The 17,068-nt window shown below is 40.8% G+C and overlaps 1 protein-coding gene across 4 annotated transcripts in view; it reads left to right on the forward strand.

Moving 5' to 3' along the window:
- Edc3 (enhancer of mRNA decapping 3) overlaps positions 1-17,068 on the forward strand; it is a 40,355-nt gene that overhangs the window by 9,515 nt on the left and 13,772 nt on the right. For 2 of the 4 annotated variants that reach the window (XM_057766828.1, XM_057766827.1), the window contains exons 3-4: positions 324-643; positions 14,590-14,925. In XM_057766828.1, the coding sequence (XP_057622811.1) occupies positions 324-643; positions 14,590-14,925 (656 nt within the window). Of the gene's footprint in view, positions 1-323; positions 644-13,295; positions 13,338-14,589; positions 14,926-17,068 lie in introns of those variants that run through there. The other 2 variants (XM_057766830.1, XM_057766829.1) reach the window with 2 other exon arrangements.

Raw genomic sequence — 17,068 nt, forward strand, 5'->3', positions numbered from 1 at the left:
GAGTAAAGACATTATATATGCCCATTGAGTGAGCAAGTGGGTGAAGTAATTTTAAAAAGCCACTAACGTTCTGAAAATCTAAGATGGCTGTAGAGTTTTGTTATTAACAGCTTCTCTCTCTAAAGGCCAGTAGAGTATGAGTTGAAAATTGGTGGCTGAGCACTGTCTCTAAATGCTGTGCTGCCTTCTTAGCTTTTACGTCCGATAGCTCCCTGAAGTACAGCTTTGTAGAGGGGTAACTGATTTCCATTAATCCCAGCTTCATCCTTAGCACTTTTCTATTGCAATTATAATTTTGAGACTTGGACTTTTGTGTATTTCAGGGCAGGTGATATTACAGAATTAAAAATTTTGGAGATACCAGGTCCTGGAGACAACCAACAGTTTGGAGACCTTCATCAGACAGAATTAGGCCCTTCTGGTGTTGGGTACCAAGTGGGTATCAGTCAGAATGGTACGGGCAAGGTGGTCAAGAAGCCAACCTCTTCCAGTAGTACCCCTCAGAACATCCCTAAGAGGACAGATGTGAAGAGCCAGGATGTTGCCGTTTCTCCTCAGCAGCAGCAGTGCTCAAAGAGTTATGTGGACAGGCACATGGAATCCTTGAGTCAGTCTAAAAGCTTCCGTCGTCGGCACAACTCTTGTAAGTACAGTCAAATTGCCGTTTTCATACCTGCTGTTTCTGTGTTGTAAGCTCTTACTTGTTGTGGCTCTTTAAATCAATCCTTTATTTTGTAAAGTGGGGTACTGGCGGAGTTTGACAAAAATATAGTGCGCTTCTGTCTTTCTAGGGCTAATCCCTTAAGATACCAAGGAAAAGAAAATGAGTTATTAGAGGTATTCCTAAGCTTCTTGCCTACCTTTCTTCCTTCAGGAAGAGTTGGGGATCTGCACTGTATTGGTGTTTGAAATCTGTGGGGGTAGTTATGATGTCTGAATTGACTCAGGCTGTTCTAGTTAATTTTGTTTTTTTGGGTTTTTTTTGCTTGTTTTTTGTTTTTTGTTTTTCGAGACAGGGTTTCTCTGTAGTTTTGGAGCCTGTCCTGGAACTAGCTTTTGTAGACCAGGCTGGTCTCGAACTCACAGAGATCCGCTTGCCTCTGCCTCCCGAGTACTGGGATTAAAGGCGTGTGCCGCCACCACCACCCGGCTCTAATTAATTCTTGAGTAAGACTTCTGTTCTCGGAGAGGAGGGGCTAGTGTAGGCATCACTGTTACCATCATTCTGACAGACTGAGTATGTTATTTGTTGAGGTGCTGTGGGTTGAACCCAGAGCTGTGTGCATACCTGGCAAGCATTCTGTCACCACGCCCCAGCCCAAAGGGACTCTTTCACTTTTATTTTTTTTACAGCACATTTATTTATGTGTATGTGTGCAGGGATGTACATGTGGAGGTCGGAGTTGGTTCTCCTTCCATCATGTGGATCCTGGGGATCAAACTCAGGTTGACAAGATTGGTGGCAAACACCTTTATAATAATTCACTGGCCTCCAAACTGATCACTTAAATTTTGTTGTGTTTACTGTCCCCACTAGAACATTAAGGAGAACATATATGGATATATATTGCTCTCTGGTTGTTTGCTAGTAACAGATTATTGAATTCCACATGCTGGTTTTAGAAACGTAGATGGGTCACTAGAACCTGTAATGTTTTTTTAACATGTGTACTAGAGTAATGTAATTTGATACATAATAGATTTGTTCACATCTCTTATCGTTCCTTAAATACATATGAATGTCTTTTAAAAGTTCCTTCTAGGGAGCCTGGATAGTCAGCTTGATGGTTAAGAGCCTTGTTCTTGTAGAAGACCCTGTATCTCTTCCCAGCATCCAAATGGTGGTTCGTAACTGTCTGTGACTCCAGTCCTAGGGGATGCAGTGCCCTTTTCTGATTTCCAAAGACACCAGGCACACATGTGGTACATGTGGGTAAAACTCTTGTGCATAAAGTAATAAAATAAATACAATTTTAAAAATTACTTCTAGACCTGGAAAGATAGTTCAGTAACTAGGAGCACTTTTGCTGTTCTTACAGAGGACCTGAGTTCAATTCTCAGCACCCAAGTCAGGTGGCTCACAACTGCCTGTAACTGTAGCTCCAAAGACCCTCTCCAGACTTCTTTGGGTACCTGCAAAATATACATACATATAAATAAAAATAAATATTTCAAAAAATGCTTCTAAATGATAAAACTTCTCGTCTTAGTTAGAGTCACTATTGCTGCAGTGAAACACTATGACCAAAGCAACTTGAGTAGGAAAGGGTTTATTTAGCTTACACTACCACATCACAGCTTATCATTAAGGAATTCAGGATAGGAACTTAAACTGGGCAAGAACCTGGAGGCAGGAGCTGATGCAGAGGCCACAGAGGAGTACTGCTTACTGGTTTGTTCCTCATGGCTTGCTCAGCTTGCCCTCCCATAGAATTCAGTCCCACCAGCCCAGGGATGATACCAACCATAATGTCTGTCCCTACCCCTGTCAATCACTAACTTAAGAAAATGCCCTACAAGCTTGCCCACATCTTGATCCTATAGAGGCATTTTCTCAGTTGAGGTTCCCTCCTCTCAGATGACTCCAGCCTGTGTCAGATTGACACAAAACTTTCCAGCACATTCTTCTTCTTCTTTTTTTTTTTTAAGATTTATTTATCATTTGTACAGTGTTCTGCCTGCAAGCCAGAAGAGGTCACCAGATCTCATTATTGATGGTTGTGAGCCATCATGTGGCTGCCGGGAATTGAACTCAGGACCTCTGGAAGAGCAATTAGTGCTTTTAACCTCTGAGCCATCTCTCTGGCCCTACACTATTCTTACATTTTATTTATTTATTTTTACATGTGCATTTTATTCCTAGAAATAGTGACAAAATATACTGGGAATTTAATAACATAGAAACTCATAAACTAGAGTCATGTTAAGGCTAAGTAAGGCATTACCTCCTAAAAGGCAGAATTTAGAATGAGCTGCTTTCTGGAGCCCACATTAAAGAGTTGATTAAAGAAAGTTCCAGATGTCACTTACTGTCCTTTTAGTTCCTCATTTCATCTCAGTGGCCTTGTAGTAAGGTTTTAGTGTGCTGCTTTAGTTCTAGCTTGTGATGTGACATTTGTGTCAGAACTAACATTTTAAGTTATAAGAATGCTTACTTTAGGCTGAAGAGATGGCTGAGCAGTTAAGAGCACTGGCTGCTCTCTAGAGAACCCAGGTTCAATTCCCAGCATCCACATGGGGGCCCACAATAATCTGACTACAGGGGGCTAGAGAGATGGCTCAGTGGGTTAAGAGCACTGGCAGTTCTTCCAGAGGACCTGGGTTCACTTCCCAGCACCCACATGGCAGTTCACACCTGTCTGTAACTCTAGTTCCAGGGGATATAACACCTTCATACCAGTGCACATAAAGTTAAATAAATTATTTTAAAAAAATTAAAAAAAAATAATCTGACTACAGTTCCGGGGATCCAGTACCTCACAGAGACACACATGCAAACAAGACACCAATCCAGTACCTCACAGAGACACACATGCAAACAAGACACCAATCCAGTACCTCACACAGACACACATGCAAACAAAACACCAATGCACATAAAGTAAAAATAAATATAAAAAAGCAAAACAAAGCAAATGCCTACTTTAAGTGGGGGAAAAAAAAACAATAAAAGAGGCATTTCCAGGCAATTTAAATACCTATAGGCAACAGTTTTAATTGGTGATGGCCTGAAACAGGAGACTCAAATGCATGGGGTAGTACTTCTGTATCCTAAGAAAAACTTAAAATGGCTTAAATAGTGACTTTTTCCACTTAGATTTTAACCTTTTTTGAATAAACTACATATTTTATTCAGGTTGCCCTTGTATTTACCTAATGTCTTGGATCTTATTCGGTATCCATTTCATTTAGAAGTTACTAATCTTGGACTGACTTTTTTTTAAAGATTTATTTTATTTTGGGGTGTGTGTGTAGACAGGTACCCAAGGAGGTCAGAAAAGGATATCAGAACCCTTAAAGCTGGAGCTGCCGTCAGCTGTGACTGGCAGTGTCCTGTAGAATAGCACTGTGCGTTCTTAACACTGGTAGTCACTCCAGCCATAGGCGTTCCTATCTTTGTTCACAGATAGTTTGATGCATACTGGTCAGGTATTTTGTAACAAGTCCCCCAGCTGATACTTTTCTTATGATTAGATTAGTGATTTGGGGGTTTTGTTGTTGTCGTCGATTTGGTTGGGGAGGGGGAATACAAAAGATAAAATGCTGTTTTCATTACATTGTGTCAAGGTTATGTACAATGACCATAATTTGACTTTGCATCATCACTTTGGCCACCTGATTAAAATACCATGTCAGGTTTCTCCTTTGGAAAATAATTCTGTATAGTCCACATCCAAGGAGTGAACAATTAGTGATATTTCTCCTTGGCAGTACAATGTTTTCACATATTATTTGGAAAAACCTGCACCAGAGATCCCCTACCCATGTATTTATTTATCACTTTTTATCTTCTGAGTCAGGGTCTCATTGTGTAGCCATTGGCTGACCGGGAACTCGTTATGTAAACAAGACTAGTCTATAACTCACAAAGATCGGCATTTCTCTGCTTCCTGAGTGCTGGCTTATTAGTCAGTCATTTAGAGTAGTAGAGTTTTGACTCACAAGTGTTTATTTAGTCCTTGGCTCATTGATTGTGTATGTGCCTGTGCCTGTGGTGTACCAGATGTATTTGCGCACGTGTGTATGCACATGTCTGTACATCTGTGTGTGCTTGTAGAGGCCAAAGGTTGACATTGAGTATATTCTTCATCACTTTCTCATCCTTACCTTATATTTTCAGAGAGTTTCTCACTAAAACTGGAGTTCACCAATTGACCATATTGACTGGTCACTGAGCCCCTGTGATGTAGTGATGTTTTATTTGTATTTTAATAAATAAAGCTTGCCTGAAGATCAGAATGTATAGCTAAGCCACTAGAGGCAGGGAATGGTGGTACACACCTTTAATCCCAGGACAGGTGGATGAATCTCTGAGAGTTCAAGGCTACCCTGGGCTACACAAGGTCGATCCTGAAGGAGATCCAAGTGGTGGTGGCTCACACCTTTAATGCTGGTGTTTGGGAGTCACACACCTTCAATCCTAGCACTAGGTAAGTGGAAACAGGAGCTGTATGGGTGGGTGGAGAAAGGAGTATAAAAGAGAGGAATTATAAAAATATAAAAGAGACAGGAACTCACTGGAGTGTGGAGTCTGAGGATTCATGGAGACAGTCTCGCCCTTTCAATCTGATGATTTGGTAGAAGTAAAAGGTCTAGTAGTTGTCTGCTTTGCTTTTCTGATCTTCAACTTGAACCCCAATATCTGGCTCTGGGTTTTTAATATTTGTGCTACATATGACACCCAACGTTTTGGGTATAAATTCATGAAAAAGCCATTTGCCTGTAGCTTTACAGCCACTGGCATAGACCAAGCTACATGTGGCTGGAGTCACCACCCCACCAGCTAGATTTTTCTTCTCTTCTGGCAGGCTCTCAGTGAACCCCCTTCTCAGGCTGCTGCCAAACTAGGTAATTGCCTTGAAATTCAGTCAGGCTTTTACTATTCAATGCAGCAGCAATGAGCCTCACATGTAGTGAACTGGGAGTATGGGGACCATGGGAGAGAGTTGAAGGGGAGGGGAGAAGGAAAGGGAGCAGAGAAAAAGGCATAGCTCAATAAAATAAAATAAAATAAAATTAAGCCTCATATCTTCATCAACATTGGCAGCAGATTTGGTAAGACATTGGGAATTCTTAAAGAGATGAATTAGTTAAGAGTTTTTTCCCCACATTAAAGATGCTGCAAATCTGAGTCAGGAAGCCTCTCTTTTTTTTTTTTAAATTTATTTATTTATTATGTACACAATATTCTGTCTGTGTATATGCCTGAAGGCCAGAAGAGGGCACCAGAACCCATTACGGATGGTTGTGAGCCACCATGTGGTTGCTGGGAATTGAACTCAGGACCTTTGGAAGAGCAGGCAATGCTCTTAACCTCTGAGCTATCTCTCCAGCCCCCAGGAAGCCTCTCTTAATGAAGCCTTGCCTCTAACAAACAGAGCCTAGTGGAGAAAACATAGTTACCAAGAAGCTGTGCTTGACTCTGTTCTTGTCTGTGTAGAATCCTTTTTTTTTTCTTTTCTTTTTTTCTTTTTTTGCCCCACTTTGGTTTTTCAAGACAGGATTTCTCTGTGTAACTTTGGTGCCTGTCCTGGAACTAGCTCTTGTAGACCAGGCTAGCCTCAAACTCATAGTCTCCTCCTGCCTCTGCCTCCTGAGTGTTGGAATTAAAGGCATGCACCATCACCACCTGGTATTAGAATCCTTTTTGTAAAGCTTTCTCAGGCTTTATGTGGAAATTCTTGCCAAATGTTTGGGGACCATTTGTAGACAGAGACTGCACTTTCGTTTACTGGCTTCCCAGACCCAAATAATCACACAGAAACTTTATTAATTACATCATTGTTTGGCTGATGGCATGGGCATATTTCTAGCTTGCTCTTACATCTTGAATTAACCCATTTCTGTTAGTCTATGTATGCCCATGTAGCAGAGGCATTACCTCATTTTCTACCAGTCTTGTTTCCTCTGTGGCTGACTGACATCTGCTTGACTCCGCCTACTCTCTTTATATATCTGTGTTCAGATTTCCCACCTGACTTTACTCTGCGAAGCCATTGGCCAAAACAGCTTTATTCATCAACCTATAAAAGCAACACATATACAGAAGGACATCCTACATCACACCACTAGCTGAAAAACACCACCTAAAGATCGACTTGGGACTACAACCTGCTCAGAACAATTTCAAAGTGGCTAGCTGAGAAGATCCAGCCTCACAGACTGCTCTAGCTAGGACCTGAGACAAGCCATGCACTTCCCATTACACAGAGACTGAACAACAAATGATAGAGCTGCCTCTCCCAGGACTTGATAATTAACCTAAATCTCTTTTTTCAGGATTCCCTAAAGCTTTTCCTCACCCCCAGACAGCAGGAAGTAAATTTAAGAATACAGTGCCCACATTTCCAAGAGATGGGGTGGGTGGTTTTTGTCTTTCACTGGGTTATGGATATTTGTCATTGTTTATGGGGCTTGGTTATAATTTGTTATTGGTAATGGTCAGGAAAACTAAACCGAAGAAATTAGATTCAAGGTTATTGTTTTGAAAAGAAAAAAAGAGAGTGCTATCTGTATGATAGGATAAAAGGGTAGGTCATTGAGTCTACTCTGAAAATCATATAGATATAAGATAAAAAGGGAAATTATTGAATCTGCTTTTAAAAAGCAACTACTAGTTTTAAATATTTTACCTTGAATTGGACTTTTGTATATTATATACAAATTTTGTATATTGATACAGATTTAAGATTTTGTTAGAACATACTGTACATACATTTCTACTCTTCAAGGTATTGTACCTATACAACTCACTTAACAATGTATTGCAAATTTATAGTCCTTGAAAATTATTATTACCAACTGTTTAGGATAATAAGGAAATGCAGGTTAGTAGTTAATCACCTATTATAATCAATCTTGTAGTCACATTAGGTATGTTTTCAAGGTCAAACAATGATATATTTTAGATAAGTCATTTTCAAACTCTTCAGAGATGTTTTAATAGGCTCTTTTTTTTTTTTTTTTTTTTTTTTTTTTTCCTGGCAATGAGACACATCTGCCCCTGGAAGCACTAATCTACCTCAGAGACAGTGACGGGTATTGAGGAAACTCCATGTGAAGTTTATTTTCTTTGTGGCAAAAGTAAGCCACTGGGAAAGAAAGTACCCTGGCCTCAACTGCTGACAGTATGCTGTTCTAAATGGACAAGCATGACAAAAAAACAAGAAAGAAATATGACTGCCAAACATTGTCAAGACAAGGAGGGACAACCTTTCAGAATATTCTGCTTCACAGAAAAATCTGCTGGATATTTTTAGGCCTCCATGATAGACTGTGATTGGAAAATGTTAGCTAAATAAATCCTTTCCTCTCCATGTTTTTTTTTTTTTTTTTTTTTTTTTTTTTTTTTTTTGTCATGGTGTTTATCAGAGCAACTGAAACCAAACTTATGTTCATGGATTAGTCTTAGTTTTTTTGCTTGTTTTGCTTGTTTCGCTTTTTGAGACAGGGTTTCTCTGCAGTTTTGGAGCCTGTCCTGGAACTAGCTCTTGTAGACCAGGCTGGTCTTGAACTCACAGAGATCCACCTGCTTCTGCCTCCTGAGTACTGGGATTATAGCCACATGCCAGCACCACCTTGGAGGAGTTACTTTCATTGGTTAATAAAAAAACTGCCTTGGCCCATTTGATAGGCCAGCCCTTAGGTGGGTGGAGTAGACAGAACAGAATGCTGGGAAGAAGGGAAGTTAGGCAATTGCCATGCCTCTCCTCTCTCGGTCAGAGATGCGATGGACCCAGCCGCCAGGTCAGACATGCTGAATCTTTCCCAGTAAGACACCACAGATTACTAAATATGGGTTAAAGCAAGATATGAGAGTTAGCCACTAGAGGTTGGAACTAATGGGCCAGGCAGTGTTTAAAAGAATACTATTTGGCCGGGTGGTGGTGGCGCACGCCTTTAATCCCAGCACTCGGGAGGCAGAGGCAGGCGGATCTCTGTGAGTTCGAGGCCAGCCTGGTCTACAAGAGCTAGTGCCAGGACAGGAACCAAAAGCTATGGAGAAACCCTGTCTCGAAAGAAAAAAAAAAAAAAAAGAATACTATTTGTGTGTTGCTATTTCGGGGCATAAGTTAGCCAGGCGGCCACCTGTCACCTGTTTACTACTTGGTTGCAATGTATGTATAATGATCGAGGTTGAGCAATACTAATGTGAAAATCTAAAATTTTAAAGTGCTCTAGAATCTTAAACTTGAACACTGACATGATGCCACAATTGGAAAATTCTGAACCTAGTCACATGTGACACAATGCCATCAGAATCCTGGTATACTGAAAATATTATATAAAATCACCTTCAGACTGTATGTAAAAGATACATATGAAATATAGATGAATTTTGTGTCTAGTTTTGGGTCCTATCCTTAGGATAGCTTATGTATATACAGATATTCCTAGAGTCTAAAACACTCTGGGCACAAGCAGTTTAGATTGAATACTCAGTCTATGTCAGAATTACTAATTTGCACTCCCCATCCCGATCAGAGACCGTCACATAGAACATAATGCTTGTGTGTGATCCTCTTTCCTTTCATCTTGCAGATTCTACTTGTTTTCAGGGTTACTTAGGCTTTTCACCTGTGTGGATTTGTTTCTTGATTTGTAATGCAGATGGATTGCCATTTTTCATTACATTTGGGATTCCTCAAACCTACTGAATGAGTATTATTTGCACATATAAAGGCTTATTACTCTTTTTCGTATAAGGTTTTGTTGGTGTCTAGCAAACACGTGGTTGTATTGGTCATTACAATGCCATATAGACTAGTCTCAGTGTCCTAAGCGATCTCCTGTGCTTTGCCTGTTTGGCTGTCACCTTCATCTTCTCTACTTTCTCCTGGTAGCTGCTGTATTTTTCACTTCCCAGAATGTCACAGATTAAATCACACAATATATAGCCTTTTTGAATGACTTTTTTGACTTTGCAATATGCATTTAAGATTCATTATGTCAGCCAGGTGATGGTGGCACACACCTTTGATCCCAGCCCTCAAAATTTGAGGCCAGACTGGTCTACAGAGTGATTTCCAGGACAGCCAGAGATACACAAAGAAACCCTGTCTTGGGGTGGGGGGAGATTCATTCATGTATTTTTGTGGCTTAGTATGTCATTTTCTCTACTGATGAATAATATCCTATTATATGAATGTATCAGTATTTGTTTATCTTTTTACTTATGTTGAAAGGAATCTTAATTGTTTCCATCTTTTGGTATTTATAAAGAAAATTACTGTGAACATTTGTTTTCGGTTTTTTTGTTGTTGTTGTTTAGTTTTGCCTGTTTTGTCTTACTAAGAAGCCCTAACTGGTTTGAAACTCCAAGAGATCCCCCTACCTCTGCCTCTTGAATGCTGTAGTTAATGGGATGTGCGACTGTTTTTCATGCATGTATGTATGTGCACCTTGTGCCTAAGGAGGTCAAAAGAGAGTGCACTGGATACCGTAGGACTAGAATTACAGATGGTTGTGACCTGCTAATGGGTGCTGGGAAGAGCAGACAGTGCTCTTAACTGCTGAACCAACTCTCCAGCCCTCATTTCTGTTCTTGTAAGTGTTCTTCCAAGGTGAGCTCTAAATTGAGGGGTATTTGTTGGTTCTAGTTAGCTTATCCATTACTGATAAGATTTAGAATAATAAATGTATCTTTCAGGTAGTGGTGATACACACACCTTTAATCCCAGCACTTGAGGCAAAGGTAATTGGATCTCTGTGCATTCAAGGCCAGCCTGGTTTACAGAGTGAGTTCCAGACAGGCAGAGCTACACAGAGAAACTCTGTCTCAAGGGAAAAAACAAAACAAAAGATTGCGCACATCTTCATGTCTTCTTGGGTTAGGTGAGGATGGCTTTAAAGAATAGTTTCTATGACTGTCAGAAAACTTGCCAAATGGGTGAATGGATCAACCCATCTGGCCCAGGTTACAGAGGGAGACCACTTCAGTTTTACTAAGTGTATAGATCACTATGTGGGTAAAAATCATACTTGTCATGCTGGTGGTGTCGCTTAGTTGCTAAAGTGCATGCTTAGCATGTAAATCTGGCTAGATCTCAGTGCCACATATGCTGGATTTTGGTGCTGTGCACGCATTTGACAGGTGTCATAGGTGCAGGTGTGCACACACACACTAATAATAAATGTAAGATCATGTTTTCCAAATCCCATGTGAGCTGAAAATAGTGACTATTAGGGACAAATAAAAGACACTCTGAAATCACTTTACAATCATGAATGTGACAGACATTGGCTACATACTATTAAATAGTTAAGGCTTTTTTGCCCATAGGACATGAAAGACATTTTTATATAAGCAAAATGTCTTACAGATAAGACATTTTGTGGAATCATAGTATGTATAATTCCAGGTCCAGAAGATCTAATACTTTCTGCTGGCCTCTTAGGCACACACCCATCCATCCCAAAATCACATATATACAAAATTAGAAGTAAAATATAATCATAGGTACAAAATTATGTCTACTTGGTACCAGATTCTCCCTTCCTCTTTTGAGGATAGAAACTGGGAAGTATAGTTAAACCTTTTAAAGACGTTGCATGTTAACTTGCTGCAGCATGGTTGGGCTCTAATGGCCTATTGGATCTGGTAGTCATCTGCAGTTGGAACTTATGATCCCATGGTTCTGCTGGAAGTCCCCTTGACTTTGTATCTCTTCGGATGTGCTTCGTCTGTTTTCCATACTAGAGAGTGCAGCGCTGTGATTTGGGAAATAACTAGAGTGCTCCGATATTGTCAGGCTTTCTGTCATAAATTCTGAGTCTAGAGCTAAAATATTTTCAGTTTGACTATCAGAAGATACCTTTTAGAACTTTAAGTGTAGGACAAAGTTTTCTTTTATAATATGTGTGTGACAAAAGCCAATTAGTGACACTGGGGGTTACACAACAGTGGGTTTGTTACAGAATGTCCTGGCCAAAGGGCCTGTGTATCAAAGGCTGGCAGGAAAATGGCACAGGAAGGCCAGCTTCCAGTCCCACATGTTTGGCCCTTGTTTGAAAGGTATACAAGCCTGGAAAGTGCTGTTTATCTTTTCCAAGGAAAGGTCCTTGTGCTCTCAGTGGCCAGAGGCCAGTTTGCTTAATGCACAGCCAGACCCATGGGCCACGTGAGCCAAGTACTGAGCAAGCTCATTCACTGAGGACTTTGGTGTATTTTGTATTCAAGTATGGGGAAATGGGAGACTTAAGACAAATGACTATTTTGCCTGCAGGTGGATCTCTGTGAGTTCAAGACAGCCTGGTCTACAAGAACTAGTTCCATCCAGGACAGGCTTCAAAACCACAGAGAAACCCTGTCTCAAAAAACAAAACAAAACAAAACAAAACAAAAAAATTATGTAAGTCCACTTAACATGGACAGACTTGTTAGGTAGAGAACATTGCGTTTTCTCCAGATATCTCAGAAATGGTAGTTAGTGATTTACTGGCATGAAGCCTCCTAGGATGTCAGTTTCCATCAGCATATTAAATTCATGAAGTGTATGTAATTTCCCACAATTTTTACTTAAAAGTGAATAAAATGTTTTTTGTCATCATCTGTATCCCAGTGGATTATCCTGTTTGGACCTGGGGATGAGAGGCAATTGGGTTGCATGCCTGTTTCCTAGTAGATAGTTGATTTAATATTTAATATTGAGTCAGTGCAGTGATCATTTGAGAGCTGGACTTTCTGTCCTGTTCTTTCTTCCCTTTAACTACAAATATTACTAATGGTGTATTTGTAGTTTCATGCCTGTTCTCCTGTTCTTAATCCAGCTGTATGTTCTCGTGGCCTGAGGAGAGGGCTCAGTGGGTAAGAGCACTTGCTGTGAAAGCATGCAGACCTGAGTTCAGATCTCCAGCACCAAATCTGAACACATCCTGTGTCTGTAACCGCAGTGCGGTGGGGTCAGAAACAGGAGCTCTCTGGGACTGCCAGCCTAGCTCCAGGCTCAGTGAGAGACCTCGTCTCAAGGGAATAAGGTAGAGCATGATAGATCAGGTCACCTGACTTCCACCTGACTTCCTCTTGTGGGGCACACACACCTTTTAAGATTTGAATCCACGCTGAATTTTCACTGTTTGTATACTTTATTTTTCCTTAGTTTGTATATATCTATCATGTATTCCTGGCACCTAGTTATAGCACTCAGTGTTCTCTCACTAAATGTTTGGCAAACAATTGAAAATGGAATTTAGTCTAAACCCCTTCTTATTTTGTAGGGTTTACAATCCGAGTTAATGGTGCCTCTCTGTTCTTTACCCTCATGTTTTGTTTTTTTCCCTCAGAGACCAAAGTCACATATTCCCTACTAGCACAGCTTTTCCATACTGAGGCATTAGAAAAACATTGAGTTATATTTGCATAATGTATATTCTTCAGAATAATGTTAAATGGCCTTGCTAGTGTTGCTTAATTTGTCAGTTGTTTATTGACTGCTTAGAAACTGTGCTATGAACATTCTGCTTAATGGAGATTGAAGCCCTAAATGTTGAATAGCAAATATAAGATTATACATAATTCTTACTTTTTGCTTTTGTTTTTAAAACAAGATCTCCATGTAGCCTAGGCCAATGGATGACCTTGAGTTTCTGTCCTGCCTCTTCAAGTGCTTGGATTACAGGTTTGCCCCACCATTTCCAGTCTTTGTGGTGCTAGGAATTGAACTTAGGGGTTAGTGCATGCATGGCAAGTTCTCTGCCATCTGGGCTTCATCTCCATCCCCAAATTATATAACTATGTGTGTATATTGTGCATGTGTGTGTTCATGTGGCTATATGCATGTGTGTATGCCCATACACATCCACATGTGCATGTGGTGCCAGAGGTCAACATGGTGTTCTCTTTCATCCCTTTCTGTCTTATTTTTTGAGACAGAATTTCTTTCACTGATTTGGCTAGGCTGTCTGGCTCGCCCTGTAAGCTCTCAGGGATCCTTCAGTTACAGATGCGTCCACTTTTCCATCCAGCTTTTACATCCATGTTAGTGATCCAACCCAGGTCCTCATGTTTGCTCTCACATACTTTAATGACTGCCATCTCCTCAGCTTCTAGATGACATAACATCTTGATGACAAAACTAGATTAAAGATCTTCTAACTCTTGGCACATTGAAAGATTATGAAAAGGGAATGCAGTTGAGCTGAAATGAGTTGCCTACCTGTATGTGTGGGTGTCATTTATTCTCTGAATGATTGATTGGGAGAATTTTACAGGGCTTTCTCTGTGATTGCTAGAGTAGTGTTGATTGATGTGCAGCAGCCAAGTAGAGTCTAAGAGATAGGGTGGCCGGTTGCTGCGGTTTTGGTGTTTATTTTGCTGTGATCACTTGTCTTTGATAGTCCAGACAATGTTTATGTATAGAAGAGATACAGTTCTGAGAAAAGAGACCATGGTAGCCAAAGACTGAAAGACATTTCAGATTATCTGCATCTGTTGTCTGGATTCTAGCCTGCTGTGATCCAGCCTGAGAATAAATTAAGTTAGAAAGGACCTTGGTGGGTGCACAGAGAATAAGAACTGAGCAATGTCTTCCTGTGGACCATTCTTTTACTTTGGTAGCAGCTGTTGCCTTGTTGGTGGGGCACACCTGTAATCCAAGCTATGTGAGAGTTCAAGGCCAGTTTAGTGGGCTTATTGATGACCTCATTGACAAAGAGCTTCTATTATCACCTCTTCCCTTACAAAAGGCAGCACTGATTAAGATTTATAAGAGTATTTTTCATTTCATGTTTAGTTATTTGAATGGTTTTTCAAATTTATTGTTCCACGTGAGATTTGTGCTCTTGCATTTTTTTTGCTACTTAATGTGATTTAGAAATACCTTTCCCTTTATTTCCTGCACACTGATTTTGATCTTTATTTTTTTCCCTCAGGGTCGTCTAGTAGCAGGCACCCCAACCAGGCAACCCCAAAGAAAAGTGGTTTAAAAAATGGCCAAATGAAGAATAAAGATGACGAGTGCTTTGGAGATGATATTGAGGAGATCCCAGACACAGATTTTGACTTTGAGGGGAACCTGGCCCTTTTTGACAAGGCAGCTGTGTTTGAGGAGATTGACACCTATGAGAGGAGAAGTGGCTCCCGTGCCCGGGGTGTCCCAAATGAACGGCCTACTAGGTACCGCCACGATGAAAACATCCTCGAATCAGAGCCCATTGTCTACCGTAGAATCACAGTACCACACATTGTGAGCAAGGAGTTCTGCACAGGTGAGTTCCGTTGACTCCACCATGGGCTACTCTTCCTTTTGAATTTGCTTAAAACAGAAAAACCTAATTGTTTGAAAGTCAGCATCTTGCATCAGGAATTAGTGACTTGGCGGTTGGTGTGATGTTATTGTCTGTTGGGGACGATGGCTAACTTAGCACTGAGCTGTGGTGGAGGGGCCGTTTCAATACTTGTTCCTTTATGTCCTGTATCTGGCAGGCTCCGTGTTAATCTTAAGTCTGGTTTCCCTGATAAGTGTTTGTTTCACCAGAAATGTAGCTCTGTTTAGTAGTTATTGGCTGATGCACAGAGGTGAAGATGGGTAAATTTCATGTGCTAAAATTGGAGTTTCAGGAAATTACATTTGTTTGTCCTACTGCCTTTACCTTCCAGTAGCCTTGGTCATTGAGAGTTTGGTTAAAATCTCACCTAAGTAGTCAGTCCCTTTGTAATCCTGAAAGCCACTGGATTAGAGTGTGTTTCTCTTACCTTAATGATTTCCTTTTAGGTTGATTTCCTTTTTAATTTTATGTGTGGATGTTTGCTTGCATGTATATCTATACGTGTATGCAGTGCCCTAGGGGCCCAGAAGAGGGCATTGGGTTCCCTTGGAACTGGAGTTACAGTCAGTTTTGAACAGCCATGTAAGTGCTGGGACTACAACTCCAGTCTTCTAGAAGAGCAGCCAGTACTCCAGCCTCTGCCTCAGCTAGTTTTAAGGGTTTTGTTTTCGACAGGGTAGCCCAGGCTGGCCTGATCTACCAACTGCCTGTTCCTGCTGCAGCTCTCTGTGCTGCTGTCCTTGTGGCTATGCAGAGGTGGTTGGATTATAAAGTATGTGGTTTCTGAAATTATTTAGACCACAGGAATTACTGAACTTGGGAAGATCATGGTCTGACTTGTGGTTAAATGACTAAAAAGTAAGAGTTCATAATGAGAAAGAAAAACATTTCAGATCCCCCAAAAAACTGAGAAAACATTCCTAAATAGACCAAAACAGTGGTAGTAATTTGTCTTAGTTAGGGTTTCGATTACTGTGAAGAGACACCATGATGATGGCAACTCTTACAAAGTAAAGCATTTAATTGGAGCTGGCTCACAGTTTCAGAGGTTTAGTTCATCATCATCTTGGTGGGAAGCATGGCAGTGTGTAGGGAGACATGGTACTGGAGAAGGAGCTGAGAGTTCTATTTAGAGCCACAGGCAGAGAATGTCCCACTAGGTCTGACTTGAGCAATTCTGAGACCTCAAAACTCACCCCCTAGTGACACACTTACTACAACAAGCTCATACCTCCCACTGCCCGGGGCACGCCTTTAATCCCGGTACTTGGGGGGCAGGTACATCTCCAGGTTTGAGTCCCTGTGAGCCTGTGGGGCCATTTTCACTCAAACTTCCACATCATTTTTCCTATTAGATACTGTACCTCTCCAACTTTGTTTCCATACATCTTTTATTTTTAATGACAGGAATAGACAGTTCTGTCCTCTTGAAATTATTTTCCTATACTTGCCAACAAATACACTACAAGGCACACATGCTGGCTCTTGATCAGCGACTCAGGATAGCAGCCTGTGTTGTGTAGCGGTAAGTGGCAGTCTCCTAGGGCATGGAGTAAGGGGACAAGAAGCCCAGCAGCCTCTCGCCACCTGGTTTTTCTTGTTTTCCTTAATCGTGGTTAGAAATAAAGCCCTTCTGTTGTTCTAGAAATAGAGCAAGTTGTCTCACTAAGCAGTTTCTCCTCCAGATTCAAAACACAGTCCTCAAGCAGGCGTGTACTGAGCAGTGCTCAAACAGTGAAGAGCCGAACGCTTTTCAGTTGCAGATGTTAACAGCTGAGTAAAGCTGTCTGTCTAGAATGTTTGGAGAAATGATCTAGTTGACATAGCTTTTTGTCTTGTGAATGTGGACAAGTTAAGAGAAGACTGTAGTATAAGAAGAGAAATCTGGGGCAGGGGGCTGGAGAGATGGCTCAGCAGTTAAGAGCTGTGGCTGCTCTTCCAGAGGTCTTGAGTTCAATTATAAGCAACCACATGGTGGCTCACAGCCATCTCTAGAGGGATCTGCTGCCCTCTTCTGTCATAAAGGTGTGTATGCAGATAAAACACTCACACATAAAATAAATTTTAAAGAAAGAAAAAAGAA

The sequence above is a fragment of the Chionomys nivalis genome, chromosome 4, assembly GCF_950005125.1.
Source record: "Chionomys nivalis chromosome 4, mChiNiv1.1, whole genome shotgun sequence".
Taxonomy (NCBI): domain Eukaryota; kingdom Metazoa; phylum Chordata; class Mammalia; order Rodentia; family Cricetidae; genus Chionomys; species Chionomys nivalis.